We start from the raw sequence: 19,095 nt of genomic DNA, 5'->3' as shown, positions 1-19,095 counted from the left end.
ACAAAGAGTGAGACTATATTACTCCTATACGGCACAATTGACAAAACAATTTCGATGCTTAGTCACAAAACCCTTGGCCTCCCTAGAGTTTATGGTCCTGCATAATCTTGACAGTGTATCTGGTGCGGAAAATAGTACGTCTACTTTACTTCTGCCTGCTATTCGTTTTACGTTGTGCAGTTGTAAAAAGAGCGATAGCGAAGATATGCTATATTTATGCTTGCGAATTTCGAAAGTCCTGCATTCATAAAATTTAGCCAAGTTTTAAAAAACAAACCGAACACCTCACGGTAGCTGGGTTCTCGTCCCACTTACTGATGGCGGTTGCCGAGCCTATCCCCAAAAAAATCAAGGTGGTGACAATGCGTACAAAAAAGATAAACGGGAAAAACAAAAATTTGTCGTCATTCCATATGTACACTGGTTGTCTCACAACCTAAAACGAATAGTAGGCAGAAGTAAAGTAGACGTGCTATCTTCCGCAGCAGATAAACGGTCAAGATTATGCAGAACCCTAAACTCTAGGGAGGCCTTAGGTTGTGTGACTGAGCATCGAAATTGTTTTGTCACTTTTGCCGTAAGAGTTGTATACTCTCTTCCTTTGTCCTGTGGCCGGCGTTATATGGTCCAGACAGGCCGCTTTCTCAATGAAAGACTAAGAGACCGTGAGGCCTTTGCGGTATCTGGTCACCTTGGCATTCATTGCAGCGATTGCGACGGTATATTAGAGTTCCAGCGATGTAAAATAGTCAAACGCCATCCCATCATGATCAAATGGCACGTGAAATTATCGAGGCGTTAGATGTATCTAGATTATGAGCAGAGTGTGTCAGCTGCTCGTCTGTTGCCCTATGTGGCAGGGAAATATATTTCCTTGTTTGCGACTAGTGTAGAACGTGAACGTACGATGCGGTTTTTTGTGGTAATGATATATCGTTCAGCCATGGCTGTCTTATCTTTTTCTTGTTTTTTTTTTTTTTTTGGTTCTTGACCAAGCAAGTATTTATTCTGCTGTTACGACCAATTAAATCTAGTTGAGAGTCAGCGCTGTGTCTGTGTCCTTCTACTTCTCGTCCTTCGTCTGTTACGCTGTTTTATACCTTTCAATTTGTGGGGTTCTTTATGGAAGTCCCTCTACTAATCATCGCCGCCCGATCGGTAGGCGCTCCGCCCGTCACCCAGGGAGTTACACACTGCAACGAGAAGACAGCGAATGGGTTTACTGTACCTCCCGGTTGCCCGTCGTCGAGAGCCGGTAGTCCGGGCCTGCCGACTCTCGTTGTCGCCCGTCGATCAGAGCTCACAGTCGCAATGCGTGTCCAGGCCTGCGGATCGCTTTTCCCACGCCAGCGCTGCGTAGGCTGGCTGTCCCGGGCTATCAATGCCCGAGTCTCGCAGCGGAACCACCCCGGGATCGTCATAGCCCAGGTCATATGGCCCGGGCTCGCCGTTTCGACCAGTCTTGCTCCAGACCTCGCTGGTGGACCGCTCCGGGGTTCGTTTTGGGCCAGGCCAGGCAGCTTGGCTTCGACGTTTCTTGTTTAGCTACCAGCCTCGCTCAGCTCGCACTGTCTCGCGCAAGTTCGTGACTTCTCCGCTGGCCGCCTGTCACATGCCCTCTGCTTCGTCTTTCATCCCCGGCTCCCACAAATTATGTCTCATCAACTAGCCCAAGCTTCAACCTTAGCCATGTTCACTATCTCACAGTTGTGAATATGTAGCAGAAAGAAACGAAATAATTGAGGGCTGTGAATCTGCGAACGTACTCGTAAATGCGCTTCTTTTACAATGCATTAAAGTGAAAAATGTGGTTTTAATTAACCTTGTTGTTATGATACGAGAAGGGTGCGTGATAGTAAAAAATATGGGGATATTAAAATCAGTGCTAGACAGTTTTATTATGTACTTTTTATTGGAATAAATTATGTGTTCGTATGTGCCACAGAATATAGTCCAATATCCCCATGACAAAAAAAAAAAAACATTAAAATTTGGAGCCAAAAACAGCATGAAAAATTTGAATAAAAAAAAGTACATTAGAATAACAGCCGATATACATTCACCTAAGTCAAACAAATTTCCATCTAAAACGCGGAACGCTACACATAAAACATTGTTACTTATATTTTCTCCTCCGCGGCAGACTTCTACCAAACTCGCAGTAAGCTTCTATTTCCAAGCATGCAGGTTCCTCGCCACTGATAACTTGTGGTTTAAATTGGGTTTCTTAAATGACGTGCAAATATTCCCCCGAATGCCTCGAAGCTGCTTGCTGGCGTACAAGAGTTGACATAATCCTCTCGCTTGCACGCTCATGCACACGGGCACAAGAATGCGCACAAGTAATTTAAAACACACACACACACACACACACACACACACACACACACACAGACAAATAATAAACAAGCACGCGCACAAAAATGCATACAATTCAGTGTTGTAGGCGTTACCAAAATAAGTAACAAAACACGTTAGTCGTTCTTACAAATAAAAGTAACGCGTTACCGAGCTACGTTACCTCAAACTAAAACGAACGCGGTACCGTAACGTGTTGCCGTCAACACTGATACAATCACAGAAGGAGGCATAGACACTCAGTCATACATAAACTAAACCTAATTGGAAAAACATCAAACGTGCAAAAGGTGTTTGTTTTCAATCTAATTATTTCTGCATATTTAGGTAATGCATATTTCTTTACAGATTAAGCTGTACGTCATCGGACGTGATCACCGCTCACTTGATTCAAAAGCAAAAAAGTTCTAAAACTCGGATCTTCACATCTTTTTGTTGGTTTTCTTGCATAACTCAATCTACGCAAAGCCAGACGACGTTCATGCATATACATCACGTTTCACAATCCATATGTTTGATCTGTGTGGCGCGGCTTAAACGTTTAAGCGCGAACCATATATTCCAGGAGGATCATACATCACGCAAAGAATGTGCTTTCGAGGCTCGCCCATTGAAGCTGGCACTGGACACCGTTCAACTTCGATATCGCTCATGGGATTTGCGAAATCCTCTGAATAGAGGAACGGAGGCCTCGGTACATACTCGGGTTCGGGTGACCGCACTGGCCCAAGGCTAATTTATACAAGATGCGAAAGATATTAAACAAAAAATAATTAACAATTCAAGTCATGAATCAATAAACCTGAAAATGTTTCAAAAGAAATCATGAGTATATAATGACGTAAACTTATATTATCTTAGCCATCTTATGCGAGGACAAAAACGGCTAACTTGAGACAGATGAAAAATATGGTGCCAGATGTTGACTACGAATTTAAATAAGATAAAGCAATATTTAACTGATGTTATAGAACTACCTAGAAAGACTACGTCTAAACGATGAGTTTAGTGTTGGCTGAGAAACATTAGAGAGCGGTATTAAACTGCACCTAAACCTCTTTAATAATAGTGCGCTGATGGTGACTGAAACACCAGCGACTGACCTGTTTGAGTTGTCGAACACGTAGATCTCCACCAAAATCTAGATTTCAGTAGAGCAACCAGAGCGAGTATGCGCGTACAAATACGCCACTGCATGCCCATGCACATCATTTGTGATGGTACCCCCTTGCGCTCGCGCGTCTGATGGTTCGGTACGTTAAATGAAATATGTGGATTTTTTTACAACATGATTTTTGGCAAGCGTCCCTCTACGGTGAGCTTAACATCTGGCTTTCTCGCTTTCTTACAAGCAACCTCGTACTTCTGAGCTTCCAATTATTCGCACGCTCATATTTTGCTTTTGCTTTTTTTTTTTTTTTTTTTGCGAACAACGGAATTGAATATTGATGACATATGCCACCTGAACCAGTTTTGTCGCGAAACGCATAGAAACAATGTAAGAAAGACTTTCATACCAGGCCCGCAAATGAAGATGCCGAAGAAATGCAAAGTGTCAGCGTACCTCAGCGAGACTGCAAATATGTATCTCAGAGAGATAAAAAATAAATTAACATTTCTAAGGGTGATTTGAAAAATAGAAATTGTGACAACAGCCAGTGCAATTTCTGTCATAAGGTTACGACAACCTATGATAGAATTCACTCGCATAGGCTTATCCACTTCCTTAAATAAGACTCTATACGTTTGTCACACAGGAGATTATGAATTTTCCGGTGTGACCTCTCCGTCCTCGTACAGCTGTCCACGAAGAGAGCCTGTTCTACAAATAGTTTTGTCTCTAACGCTACAGGGTATCACGGTAAAGCACGAAATTGCAAAAATATATGGTTGTGCTACTCAGGAAAAAACATGTGGACACACGACGTTTCGGGCGGACGCCTTTCTTCAAGTGATAGACTGAACAAAGGCAAGGAAAAAAAAGCAAGGGTCATACACGTCACAAAATAAGGGGGAGGTACATTGGAGGACAGGGAGGGAAAGGGAAAGGCGAAACCGTTAGAAGACGGAGTACAACTTCTTCGCTTGGCATCTAATGCAATAAATAAAATAAAACAAAAATGGGACGCGCAAGTGACACGGCATTCTGAACTTGCCTTATGGCGTCCACCGCGAGAACACGACACCCAGAATGGTCCGCGGGCGTCTCCGGCCGCCGCAACCACGACCAGTACGGTTGCGACGGGCGGACGCGCGGTCCGGGATCGGTCCGAGGGAGCCCCCCCCGCCCTGGATATCGGGTGACGCGTGTTAACTTAAGAACCGTTTGTTAAAAAAAAAAAAAAATAAAAAAAAACTGTTTTTTAACAGCAGTAGGGACAAGTTATTGCTATTCGTTTTCAGTGTTAATTTATTTGCGCCCGAGTGTCGACACCTCCGATATAGTAGTATCACGCTTACAGTCACAAAAAGTAGCTTTTCTTTTTTCGTATACTATGTGCGTGTATGTATTTCTAAGTAACTTGCAGAACATAAATATGGGCACGTAGATGTGAAAGAACTCGCCATTATGAAAGCTTTTAAGTTGTATTATTTAATTTTTATGAAACATTCACGGGGTAATATAGATAAATGCGCTCTTGGGACAGAAATGCAATTACATTAGTGTTATAAGGCACACCAAAAAAGCAAAAGATGGCAAAACGTAAACACAATTTGTCACAAAACGCAGCAAAAAATTAACAAAACTAGCTTCAAAAACTTGCATGCGTTGAGTTTTGTACCGACGACTTCCGGTTGCTATACTTAAAGAGGTAATTAAAGTCTAGTTTGTCGGTGTTGTCAACTAGGAGAAACATGAAACAGGTGGATGTGTATTGCACAAACTTACCAGAAATATAGGGTTTTCTACGGAAGAAGAGCTTTTGAATCAATTTTAATCTTTTTGAAGCCCTGAAATTTCTTTTTTGAAAATACAGAACCGCGAATAAATTCCTAAAAAAGCGATAGCACATACAAAGTTGTTCTAACTGCTTATTATGAATCGCGCTGCTCAAAAATATATAGGGGTGCTACAAAATACTGAAGTGCCTAACAGGCCTTATTTGAGCTAGTTAGTACATGTAAATATATGGAGGTCAGTTTGAATTAGACAAACGCAAAAAGAGTGAAGGAATATACACACCAATTTTGAAAATCAATCTCACTATAGATAAATTTTTTTGTCAGTAGTATTTTCAGATGCGAGGTAGAATGCGCGCCGAATAAAAGCAAAATGGCATGTTATCCTTAGCAGTCACATGATTGACGTATAATTCCACATAAAGAGTACTCTAAAGTGCTTATAATTCGTCACTCGCCCTTCACGGGTACAAAAAGTAAATGTAATTATATGCGTTTGGAATCCAGAAAAGCTTGAAGGACTTCGTTTTTGACATCGTGCGATTTGCCTTCCACGGCGCGAAACACTCACATTAGGAACCGAAAAGGGCGTTACCTTAAGACCGATGGACACGTACATGGCTGTATGTCGAATCACTGAGATTATGGCAGTCTCACAGTTTTGTATCATACACAACTGTGAGTTAGTCAGTATTTTATAATCTACGTCTAATAGTACCTAAGTGTTATAATGTAGTTAAGGATTTCTTTTTGTTTGTTCCACGAGTAGTGACAAAGCTAGATACCAGACTGCCTAAAAATGGCATGCGAAGTGGCCGCCAAGAAGAAAATTTTGTAAGGGCTGGAAGTTTTTTAGTATCCATTGACTGTGCCATCTGTCTGGCGAAATGTATAGCACTAATTCGTAGCGGATACGGTGCTTGTTTATATTGAAACTTGTTGCAGACTTGAAACTCATTTTACAAGAGACAAAGTTATATGTATTAGTTACGAAGCCTACAAATACGGCTATTGCACTTTTCTACATTACAAACAAAATTTAAAAGCCGACTTGTTGAAACCGTAACTCTCTCAGCTGTAGGTTCCTTCACCTAAAAAATAAAGGACGGTCATTTATGAGGAAAGTAAACTATTTTTATATCAACATTGAAGAATATCAGTATCGAATATGAATGCGTCTTACCTTCCTGGCGCTAGTGAAAACACGTTAAGTTGTAGCACGGTTTAATCTCTACCTTAGCCACCACTCTTTCGTAAAACAATTCCCACACTGCGTGTGCTTTCAGATGCCGTTTCGAACATACATATAAAACAGCGATCAAGTTTTAATACCGATTCGCCAAGCATAAGGGGGCTGTTCAGAAAAAAAATAGAACTAATAGTTTTAGATTGTAAAAAAAAAATGAATATATAAAACCCTTTGTCGGCGTTTGTATTTCCGGTATGTGACCTAAATAAGTGACCAAAAACTTTTTAGCAATTCTACAGGGTTGAATTAAATATCGGCGGAAGTTAACATGCACCTACCTCAGGCATGTGTTAAGTCTCCTGGTAACCGCCACCCTCGAACGCTTTCAATCTGATGACATCCTTCGTCGGCGACGGCGATTTGTCCTTTTAGAGCCAGTGAAATGAGCCAGCATAAAACATTCGTTACAACGCTCAACGGGAAGTTAATCCCTTCCTCATCGTTGCAGTGACCAACTCATCCGGGCGTGCTCTTTCACGGCCACTTGTTAGCGGGCGTAAGACCGGGTGACATAAGAACGACTACAACTAAAAGTGTTTATTATGTGAACTCTGAAGCTTTGTAGACTCATTGACTTACTCTACCTGACGTGCTATATTTACTTCAAGTGACTTCATGTGTAGTCTTTCGCTCATCCAGGCGAATGTAGGAATCCATACATACACAGTCGCCTGCGTGCAAACGATACTTTCATGCGCGTGAACGCAGACACATAAAGACACACTCGCACGCACATACACGCACACACACACACAGATCATCTAATAAATATCACTCGCTCATACATAGAAATGCACATATATTGCACATACCAGAAGGTGGGGTAGTAACATGGTGTACACATGCACAGCTAAAGCTTTTTATAAGAGACTGTCGGAGAAAACAAATATCACACACTTAATTTGGCAAGCGGTCCGTTCAATCAATGCCAAGATGCATTTACATCGGACAAGCCCCTAAAAGCGGCGCCACCTTGAACTTCACCTCATCAAAAGACGTATTTTCAAACTATCCACTCCTTTAGTTTTTTTATTAGAGAGGCGTGTCCCATAAAACGAGAATGCTTTACTTAGCACCGCCTATGAACCTCAGTTGTCTCCTAGAGAATATTCAAAAAGCAGCGGAAATATTACACACATCAAAAATGATCAATGAATCGACATGAGAAAGCAACAGCAACTAACCCAGCGTCATATTTACAGCTACCTTCGTACAGAACAATTCCGAAGAATATATACGGCGGCACTGTTCATCATCAGTCACAAATCCTCACACCCACCCTCACGTCGACGTTTCTCTCTCTCTTTCTTTATCCGTCCTACCCCTGCGGACGTTGCTTCAGCCTTGAAGATGGCCGTGCGACGATTCGGAATACGTGAGATACAAGCGCGAGTTCTCTATCCTCTTCTTTTTACGTCGCTGTGCTTGCGTGAGCGTGTGTGTGGCTGCGTGCGCTTGTTTGGTCTTTAAACTTTAGGGGGGAGAAGCGCGTACTTGGAGATACTGGTGAGGATGTCTTCTTCTGGTGGAACGGAAGTCACGTGGTTTGGGACGGAACTTGTCAACGTATAAAAGCGGAGAGTGTGCCGTCCCCTGTCTTCGGCATTCGAACTAGGTGGTCTTCGCGTTACGGATTAGCTCGCACGGCAATGAAGGTGAGTCCTTCGGTTTCCTTCACTGCAATGCTCAGTCAGCTCAATTCTGAAGGGTTTGTTTGGTGTCAATGTTATCTAAAATAATCTAAAATTATTTTATGGCTTCTGGATCTTTCCATCTCGCAGTGCAACTTATTACACATGGAGGATCAACCAAGTGTACATGGTGCGTTTTCGTGCCAACAAGAATGGGCTCAGCACAACTGTATTTGTTTATACGACTTTTTTTTGGGTAAAGAAGCTGCATAAAGCATGCCTATGTTTTCAATTTACAGGTTCCCTTTTTTTCGAATACATCTGATGGTAACCCTATTGTGCGTTAGCTCTTCCTTTTAAACCAAGATATTTTGCAATTGGCTTGCTGTGTTAGAGCGTAGCATCGGGAATCATACTCGACCGATAAATATGTTCACAAATGCAGTCAACTTTTCATTGCAAATTTACTTTTTAAGTCAATCAAACAACGTTTTTAGGAATGCACAAATATATTAAAATATGCATAATCGCTCACAAATAAATTATAACTTAACCGCTTTGCGTTTTCTTCTTCTTTTAGGACCCAACAAATGAAAATACTTTTTATTCTGAAAGATATGCTTTGTTAGAAATAAGGCAGGTTAGAAATGTCAACCTCTTATTCTACCTCTCCTTACTAACCAGTAATGCTTTGACACCCCAAAAAAGATTACAATTAGATGTCTAAGTAAGCTCTCCTATTGCGTTTATAATTTCATTTGAAAACAGAAGTCGTTTGTATGATTTCTTGGCTCGACGTAGAAACACCGAAAGCAAGGTTTGATTAGTCATGCGTCATATTCTAAACCCTGACACGTACGCCTCAGAATTTAGATTAAAATGTTTCCTAAGCAGCACGCCTGCGCATTTCGCATCTTGCTGTTGATCATTTCAGGTAACTTGGTACTGATCATCAATCATAAAAAAATACAAAAACGTAAGCTAGGGTTAAACATTTTTAACAAGAATTAATCATATCAAGGCTCATGGTGATACATAATTAAATATTTTGATTCACTTATTTGCTTTTTATAATTCTGTTTTACAATGTTGTTTTCGTGTTTTATTGAAGTTTACAAATAAATTCCAGAAAACATCTAAAAAATGCAGTCATGTTTAATATTTTGTTCACTTTATTTTAATCTTCTAAATTTTCATTTTACGATTTTTTTTTCTCTAGTCACACTTCATAGATCAATCCCAGTAAACATAAACCATTCAAATATGTGCACAGTGTCTCAAACGTTACAAACAAAAAGATGCTATGTGTTAGATGGCTTAGAACATTCTACAGAAACAACTAGGACTTCATTGAACGAAGCTAGTTCCTAGTATACCAACAGAAAAGAACTGCTGACTGCTGCTTTAAATTTCGTTCAGTTCAAATCTAAAAAAAAAAAAATACTCAGATGGTTCCGTGTCAAAGAGCATTGTGAGCTTGATGAGGGCCTAATTTCTTCATCCTCCCAATGTCTCGACACACGAGATCCGAAGAATCACTGCCCGTAATATATTGCCTCGGTTTAATGTCAGCCGTAAATTAAGAGCCTCCGCATCCCCATCTTGCGATCAGAGGAGATAAAAAAAAAACTACAGTTGCGCAAACGTTTTATTTATTGTGGCTGCTCTTTTCTCGGTGTATTCGTTGATGTCATTTTGAAGGAGGCAGTAAACTACAAGCTGGAGTGGAATAAGAAGTGGCATCTGAACCTGCGTAATCTCTTAGGCCTCTTATCTCCCAAGGAGAGATTTTGATTCCTCCTCAGTCTTACTCGCCGCACGTCAGCCTATACGTCAGCCTTTCAGACGTTACGTCCTACAGGGTGACTTATATATTGTTTTAAATATTATCGCAACAATATACTTTATTTTTCAAGTAGAATTGATCGAAATAACTACAAACTATACGTAACATGATCCAGAAGAGTGGCCTCTCTCGAATAGTTCTAAGCAAGGATTGACGGGGGAAAACGTATACACGGAATAAAATAAAATCAGACATTGAACGTTGAACAAGGTAATTCACATCAATGCTTTTAAAATGACGACGAATAAACAAGCAAATGTTGTGACCAGAGTGTGAGACTCTTTAATAATTGCGAGGAATACATTATTGTTAACGCTTTATACTACACCAACTTATAAACAAACTGGAGCGCTACTAACGGCTCGCCACCGTAGCCGCGCAAGCGCGATGGGGTGTGGGTAACAGGGGCGTAAAGACGGGAACAGAACGTCGCAAGTCCTGAGCGCTAATATTGGTGGTCCCGAAAAAAAGAACGAAAGGGAAAGCGACAGAAGAATGAAAAAAGAAAGTAGAGGAAAGCTTGGGCTTGTTGGTTTTGCCGCGAAATTATTCAGTGGTTAAAGCACTTGCCAACTTTATAATTTTTTTTTATCAAACGCGCGACGTCAGTGGCGTAGGTCTTTTCTACCAAATAAGTACAAAAGAAAGCAATAAAACGATACATACAGACCTTAGAAGTGATAGCCTTCGGCTTATTTTGTTTATAATAAAGTGATCTGAGCTCATTAGAACCACCTATGGCCGCATTTATGCCCCGGCGTTTTGAAGTGGCCAGAATGCCATGGGAACTTTCCCTCTATACTTCGTCTCACCCTACGATGGACTAAAGGCAAAAGGTACGGACCGCCAGAGCCAATCACGAGCCATTTAGAAATTGCGTGGTATTGTGCTTTGATGCACGTATCAGGGTTCGCGTCTCGGATCACTGACGGAATGGGTGGACAGTGGTTCGAATTGAATAGCAGTGAGTGACTCAAGAATGTTACATTGCAAAGAAGCCACGACGTACAGGCTGTTTGCAGTGTCAAAGCTATAGAAATGATGCAGCGTTTTGGGGTTCGGAGCATTATTTGTCCACCCCTAATAAATGCTAGGCATGTCCTAGTTTAGCATGGAACGTGATTGGACCTGGTGGCCTGTGGCTTTGGCCTTTAGTCCATCGTAGGATGAGACAAAGTATAATAATTATATTAACTCTATCGTCAACGAGAACAGCCCCTATTACACAACCAAAAACCATTGAAATGCAATGCTGTCAGCGTCGCTTTGAGTACCGGTGCTTTTCTCCGTGTTGAAATTGGTGATTTCTTCTTACTAGGATAGTCTGACTACTTTAGTGGCCTCAGTTAAATTAACAAGGCTCGTTGCCTTGTTAATTATATGACGAGAGGCGATTCGTTCCACGTGGACGTCGCAGAATGGTCGAAAAACACCTGATTCATATAATGAAATTTCGCTCGCTATTTTCAGTCGCGACGTCGCTCCGGCTGCAAAGGAAACATGGGCGGTGATGCCGACGTCGATACTAAACATCGCAAGCAGACTTGGTCACGCCAATAAGGCATAGGAAGCTGCTGATGTCCAGCGATAATGTTAGTCAACGTCCGCTTGTATCTACTGTCTATACCGAGCCTATTCCCACCCCCAAACTTTACATTTAAATCTCTAACGAGACTTACACTTACTCCTTAGGGCAATAACCGCGGGCCGTAGTCGTTTCAACAAGCAGACGACAGTGTGAACAAGCAGGCGAGTTTTAAATAGAAGACTAAACGATCAGACACCATTTGTACGTGAAGACGCATGGAACATGGTCTGGACAACTTGGCGGTTTTCCCGCCTTCATGTTGGAAGAAAACGAATTAATCTGACGATCACAAATCTGCGTGAATTCGACCCAAAGTGCTTCATTCAAAGGCAATCGTGGTCCGACGGTGTCTGGTTTTCACTTTTCAAGGCACCTACCCACGTTTTCGGACAAATCGGGCAGGCAGAAAAAATGTGAATATTGATCTCTACAATTTCGTTCCTGGTTTCTTCTAAGCCAAATTTGGGTCTTCTGCCCACAACCCTGACCGGAAGTGCGCCCGAAGCGCCACGGCCGCGGCGTGACGTAGGAGATTTAAGTTAGGGTATGGGCTCGTGATTGGTTATAGGCGTTCTTCTCTGCTGATGCCGCATTCTTTTTGGCTGACGAGAGATAATGAGATGCTAGGGACGCATCACAACATGCGTTTTTTGAGCTGTTAGTAACTGTACTTGTAAATCTGCTTGAAAGCTTACCGAGAAAAAAAAAATATTGAGTTGTGTTTTCTCATTTACAAATAGTTTAAACGCCATCTCACTTTGCTAGCATTCTTCGTTTGCTTAAGGAAATATACAGGGTGTGTTCTATTTTTCTTTACAGACCGTTTAGAGAAAAAATAAAGGCCGTGAAAGCTACACTAATGCGATCTGTTATACAGCTAGGGGGCAATATCATGGGGGGGGGGGGGGGGGGCGGAGGGCTAGTTGTCTCTTTGTGTCGAATAATGAGCTAAAATGTATTATTTACCTTTTTCATTCATGAAATAAACGATATTATTTCAATCTGCAACTTTTTGAAAGTAACCGAGAACCGCTAAATCAGTCAATTTCAAAAAGATTTGAGAAGCTTGCGAAGCAGGCGTTAGTACGCTAGAGTTACCTTTCGTGCTACAGGCGCAAGGCTGGTGGTCCGAAAACACGGATGCTAACACAACCGCGCTCTCATGATATCAAGAATTTTCATGAGAAAATTCCCGACACCAAATGAAGATCGTTCTAGGGTGTTTTATTCGGTCACTTCGTTCCGATAACGATACCTTGATACTCGATGGGCGTGTTTGCAAATGCGTATGATTGCTAATGGCGTTAAAACGATATTCTAAAACTTTCTACGTTAAAACGATATTCTAAAACCCCTGGCCCGCTAATTTGTCATAGACATACATTTTTTGGTTTGACCGTAGGTATAAAGCTGGTTGATAATCTGTGAAAGACAACTCTTAAAAAAAATGAACTTAACAGCCCGTGTTAGAAAAAAAAAAGATTGCTGATTAAATTCAAGATGAAACGGTGTGAGTAAGTAACAAGCGGACGTCGTGTGGAAGAACATGGGGGAGAAGCAGCCGAATAACCACTGGGCCAACCAGATCGCTATTCCAGCAATCGCTTATTAAAATCATTGCACAATTGTACGTGGCCAGCCCCTTCCGTGTCGTTATCGAATTAGAAAGATATAACAGTAAGAAAGCACAAAACGAACAGAAGGGCGAAAACAGACATGTACAAGCTATCACTTTACAACAACATATTTTTGACGCCAGCGAACTCTGCACCAACAAACGTCGGTGGGGAAGTGGGGAGGGAGCGAGAGGGTGAAGAAAAGGGGGAGAAGGGTGCGAGAGGAAAGAGAACGGGGGAGATATGACATAATTAAATAATTTTGTTAAACTTAGCCTTGTCATTTACTTACGCACTTGCCAGCTAAACTAATCTCAAATATGCTTGGTAAACTTAATATCGTGACGTCTCCCGCGGTATTGAGGCGATTTTGGAGGTAATCACCTCGCGTTGTTGAATTGTTGTAATCTTCAAAATATTTGTTCCCATCAACTTTCTTACAATAACAAAATAAATAATTCTTGCGTAATTTTGATCTTTGTTTACTTTGAAAACTCTGGACATCTTACACTTGTTAGACTCCATGCCATACGAACGAAGGCTGTCTCGCACACACCAGCCTAGGGATGTTGAATAATTTAGACCACTTTGCGCATATCCATAGGCAACCCATATCTTCGTTACGTAGTGCTTCACATACTCCGAGGCGAATATGACACAATCGAAATAGCGAAACAATCAATCAGCCTCGTAAACCCGCTCGACCAGTCCGCTGAAGTTTTGCACAATTGCACACGTCGCTGTTCCTGCCTCGTATTTTTATTGTTTTCTCTCGCCCCTAGCGGGGGCTGAATCATTCGGCACTGGCCGTGATCGTGCATATCTCTGAGGAGAGCACCGCGCTCAGTTATTGCCCTCCCCCACTTTCTTCGTTCTTAAAGCAAATGTTCCCAGCTTGCACAACGAGCGTGTTTGACTCAAGCGTCGGCTAGTAGGGCGGTAGACGCACTAGGCGTCACGAACTTTCACAATGCCAAAGCGAATTTTTTTCCTTGTATTGTTCATTCAAAGGCTTTCAGAAACACATATCACGCGCGCGATGTGTCTCCCACGCTACAAACTTCCTTCGTACCTGCTTTTGAAAAGGAGTGTTACTTTTTGTCTCAGAAAGAGGCTCGTAAACTCTGGAGTTTGTACTGGTCCAGTTCCAATAAAGAAAAAAAAGAAAGTGAAATGAAGAAAAGAAGAACAGAGGAGCTTTTATTCTTGTAAAAACATCTCGAAACTGAGTGCTGAGGCTCTCATCCTTGTGTTCCGCTGACTCAGCACCGTGAAACTGCACGCTTCTTGGTGACGCATTCGAAGTAACCTAGATACGGGGCCTTTCTCTACGCCGCAGTGTTGCGTTTCCTCTTCCTCGAATCTTTTATTGCAACAACCATCTCAAATGAAATCCTGATTATTTCCTCACCGTAGTTCTTGTTTTACTTCTCTTGTAAATCGCGTGCCATTTCACCACTGGTCATAAAAACCAGAACGCGCTGCGTGAACACATCATGTCTATAAATTAAACAAGTAAACTTGAGGCAGCCACTATCACCTTCCTCTATAACAAGATCACTAGATTACAGTGTTCTTAATATTTTGTCATGTTAGGAGATTTTTTTTTTCTCGTATATATGCCCACTCACTTTGTATGACACCCGTTCGAGCCCTCAAAAAATATGATGTCATGATGATAATGGTTTCTTGCGCTGTAGAGAGAAGATGCTCTTACATAATCACCCATAGCCCGATGCAACATAAGAACTGCGGGACCAGACTCTGCCTCCGAATTCCCAGAAAGATATAACGCCACGCGCGACTATGGGCGAACTCACAATTTTTATGACGTCACGGAAAAGGAGGAGCTTCCGCCAGCTTTCTTTCCAAGTGTGACGCACACACAGAAAACAAAAAAAATCAAGGATCCCCGCCAAAGCATCCCGCACTTCACTTCGTTTCACAGTGTTTTGAGCAGAGCGTCATTTTTGTAGTTGGCAGAGTGTCTCCTAGTGCTCTTATGCTGCAAATATTCCCTCACTTTACGATGCAACATAAAAAAATATATTTATGTATATATCTGGAGCCATTGAAAAAGAAATTAAATGCCATGCGGGCGTCACGTGACCTTTGAGAAGCTCGCAGCAACGCGCAAGGCTCGTAGTCACCTCACACGCTCAAACCGCCGGATTGGCTGGGATAGAGTTCCTGTATAAGCTTCCTACGGGAGCCAGAGTTGCGCGTCTGTTTTCCACGTGCCGCCGCGCCGCTATTCGACGAGATGCGATCACGTGAGGATCCGGATCAAAAGCCATGCAGGAAAGTAGACGTTGCACGCGCCCCGACAGTACGTTCCCCCACTTTTGAGCGCGCTGCGCACCTCGAACGCGCGGCGCCGCTATTCGCCGAATTCAGTCACGTGAGGAGCAAGATCAACATGCCGTGCAGGAAAGACGGCGGTACGGGGATGAACGCGCAAATCTGGCTCCCGTAGGGAGCCTATACAGGAACTCTAGGCTGGGACGGCTCGTAGCGCCACCTGCCACTCATCGTAAGATGAAACGCAGTATACACCAACTCCACTCTCTTACGTCACGCCACGGGGGTGGCGCTGCCGTCGGTATTTCGCATGCGCAGAAGTTTCTTCTCACGCGATTATGATTCCTGCGCACGGGTAGTGCCCACATCTGGTGTGGGCACACACGGGCTTGTTTGTAAACAGCTGTGATGGTCTAGAGGAACGCAAGTTGGTCTGCTTCTTGAGCAGGGGTTGCGGTGACGTCAGAAAGCCGAGCTCTGATTGGGTTCGATTGGAAGAATAGTGGCCAGAACTGAGGGCAGCTAGCATTGAAATCTACCCACTATCCTTGCATTAGAGCCAATCAGAGATAGGTGTTTTGGCGTCAGTGCAACCCCTGCGCAAAGAAGCAGACGAACTTGCGCTCCCTATAGGAACGTCGCGAACTTTCATTCAACCTCGAGGTTCGACTGGTTTGGTGAAGCTTCGAACTTTGGGCGAAATTTGATAGAGTTCGACTTCTTCAGTCAACAGTGTTTCCTAACCTTAGTACAAAAACTTCAACCTTCGAGGAAAAAAAAATATAGATATAATTCGTTTGAAGTTTTACAGACTAATTATGATTAATATAAATGCTTACAGATAATATGAAAGGGAACATATAAACCTTTTACCTGTTTAGATTGCTGGTTACAGCGCAAAACAATATATCCACTAAATGCTGCATCGCCCTCCGTCCGATGGCCCAGGACCGTTTCGAAATGCTACGGGTGCGTGTTACATTCCAACTTTGTTTGAGTGTTCTGTCAAAATTTACGTTAAAAGTTGAAAGTGGTCAATTTCTCGTCGAACCCGAAGCTCGAGAGGTCAGTGACATCCCTAGATGCAACAGACTGCGCTAGCGCTCATCACGCTAGCCCGATTGTTGCACGATATGTAAAATTTGGTTAGAAAACTCACATTCACGCACAACCGCACATACAAAAGAAAATATAATAAAAGACTACACGCAGTACTATATGATAAAAAAGACGTGGAATTACTGTGTTTGTTTCTCTCTCTGCGTGAGATTATAGATACGTAAAGCTCGGCGCACCCGATTCTATGAGAGCTCGTAATGTTGAACAATGTGTGGATTTTCTTCTTTGTCTCGTTTTTGTACTGCTAATCTCAACGGAAATTTAATCCTACAATTCCGTTCACTTCCAGCTTGAAGTTTCAACACTGATCGTCGCTCTCCTACCGACAGTGGTACGGACGGCGCCCACCCTCCTCAATGGCGTCGTAACTAACCGATTCCGAAACGATGACGTAAGTACCGCTATTTCGAACGTAAAAAACCTTGTACACTTCAAGCGTAAAATTTGAAATTGCGTTAAAATAACAATGTGATAAAGTAGCAGTTTATGCGGTGTTTTTTCTCTGTGTCGTGTTCCTGAAGTGTGCTATTCTAAAACAAATTTCGAATATTCCACGGGAAAAAATGCGGGCGAGCTTGTGAATGGCATCCATAGTAAACCTGACACAGAGAAATAATAAAAAAAACAAAAAAAAAAAACGGACAGAGTTATCAAGTCTCAATTGTTGTTTTGTCCGTGTTTGTTTTTTCTTTAATTTTTGTTTCTCTGTTATGGGTTCACTATGAATATCCAATGATCTATTTTGCTTTTCTTCACTATATAAATTCGTTAATAATTATCGATATAATCGAAGGAAGCAAGTTATGGACAGAGAACTAAATTTGTAATGATTAAAACTTCGATTGGCTACTAGCGTCAAAGAGCTATGTATGATTAATTATTCTGACTTTAATTGATGTCCAATAAAAAAATGAAAGACGTTTATAAATCTCTGTAATGCGAAATTTGAGCGCAGCTCTTAAGGAGGTGGAGGGGAGGGTATGTACCTCCTCCTCCTCCCTTTCCTCCACTCCCCTCGTCCTCCAATTCAGTTTCCAGCTAAATTTAACGGGTAAAATGACGTCACATGACTTGGCATCACGTCACCTATGAACGAATACAGCTTCTCCGCTTGATTTGGAGAGAAAAGTAACGTCACGAGACCACAAAACCATTTCAATTCCCCGCTAAATTTAGCAAAAATTTTATTGGGGTTGAGGTCATGTGACGTGAATTTTTCCGCTAAATTTAGCAGGGAATTGAATTGGTCTTCAAGTCAAGTGACGTCAGTTTTGCCGATAAAGTTAGCGCGGTGACGCCGAACCGACGCCGACACCAACGCCGCGAAACAGAAATGGGTACTTAAGAACTGCGCTTTAAAAATAAATGGCTGATGAAGATTTAGCTTGGATGTGCAAGGAGAAGTTATAAACTCAACATCGTTTTCTCAGCTGGAGTGTGAATATGCAAGGAAGTATAACTAGTAATTGTACAATAAACCACCGATTAGCAAAAGCAAAATTTGAGAACCGTGTTTCCTTTTTCTGTTCCTCAGTTTCGCAAGTCTTTTTATTTTTCTAAGCGACATTGCATTAGCTTTTTTTAGTTTTAATTATTTTCTGAAGTGTAACTGAGATGAACTAACAAAAAAAAAAGAAAAACAGTAAATGAGTTTCCTTATATTTAACATAGCTAGACTTGTGAGTCATGGCAGGGGAAAATCGGGTATCTGGTTTTATATAATGAATATTTTTATGAAGCAGTAATTGTACACAAATATATCCAAAGTTTCATTTAAGAGTAAAGAGTGTAAAGTAGACAATACATCAGCAGGGCGATAGGCTACCAATAAGCAAGAAAGTAAGTTCGATGCCCTTTCTGAAGAATTCCTTAAAGTAGAAACAATTTACGGCAAAAGGATATACTGTTACAGAATATTTCTCAAGGCATTTAATTACGCAACGATCATCTCGAGTCTCTTGAGCTAAGTAATTCACTTTATGTAACCTCCGCAGGGACAAGGCAACTATCAGTTCGGATACGACTGGACCCATCCAGGCGGAGAGGGCGTCTTCCAGCGGGAGTCGGGGGACTCAGCGGGCCGCAAGCAAGGCTCGTACGGCCTGAAGGACGCAGACGGCCGCGTGCGCGTTGTCAGTTACATCGCCGACGAGAACGGGTTCCGTGTCAGCGTGTCAACCAACGAACCGGGCACCAGGCCCTCCGCTCCCGCCGACGTTCGCTTCCAGCTTCCGGACGCGCAATTGACGAGCACCGCTTTCCAGAGTCCAGCTCCCACCTTCCAAAACCAGGCTCCGACGTTCCCGAGCCAAGCGCCGACCTTCCAGAACCGCGCCCCAACTTTCCAAAGACGAGCGCCATTGGACAGAGTGAACCTCGCGCGATCGCTAGAGCCAGCGCCTGTTCTTTACTCGCAGCCAACCGGAGTACTTCCACCCTACGTACGGCGTGTGGTGTTCCAGCCTTCGAACTTAAGAAAGAGCTAG

General features: G+C 42.4%; 1 protein-coding gene across 1 annotated transcript; it reads left to right on the top strand.

The window, feature by feature from the left end:
• Window positions 1-8,157: 8,157 nt before the first annotated feature.
• LOC121046537 (cuticle protein 16.8-like) lies at window positions 8,158-19,095 on the top strand. Its single transcript, XM_040500897.1, has 3 exons — window positions 8,158-8,163; window positions 16,899-17,000; window positions 18,604-19,095. The coding sequence occupies exons 1-3, from the start codon at window positions 8,158-8,160 to the stop codon at window positions 19,093-19,095; spliced, it is 600 nt and encodes a 199-aa protein (XP_040356831.1).

Source organism: Ixodes scapularis, unplaced genomic scaffold (genome assembly GCF_016920785.2).
Source record: "Ixodes scapularis isolate PalLabHiFi unplaced genomic scaffold, ASM1692078v2 PGA_scaffold2__306_contigs__length_199485367, whole genome shotgun sequence".
Classification (NCBI taxonomy): Eukaryota; Metazoa; Arthropoda; class Arachnida; order Ixodida; family Ixodidae; genus Ixodes; species Ixodes scapularis.
Note: the sequence above shows the minus strand (reverse complement) of the source record. Positions and strands in the feature narration are given on the sequence as shown.

Bases quoted from the DNA above. Each gene is read 5' to 3' on its own strand.
- LOC121046537 (XM_040500897.1), top strand. The intron at 17,001-18,603 runs GTAAGTACCGCT...TAACCTCCGCAG, and splicing joins ACCGATTCCGAAACGATGAC to GGACAAGGCAACTATCAGTT.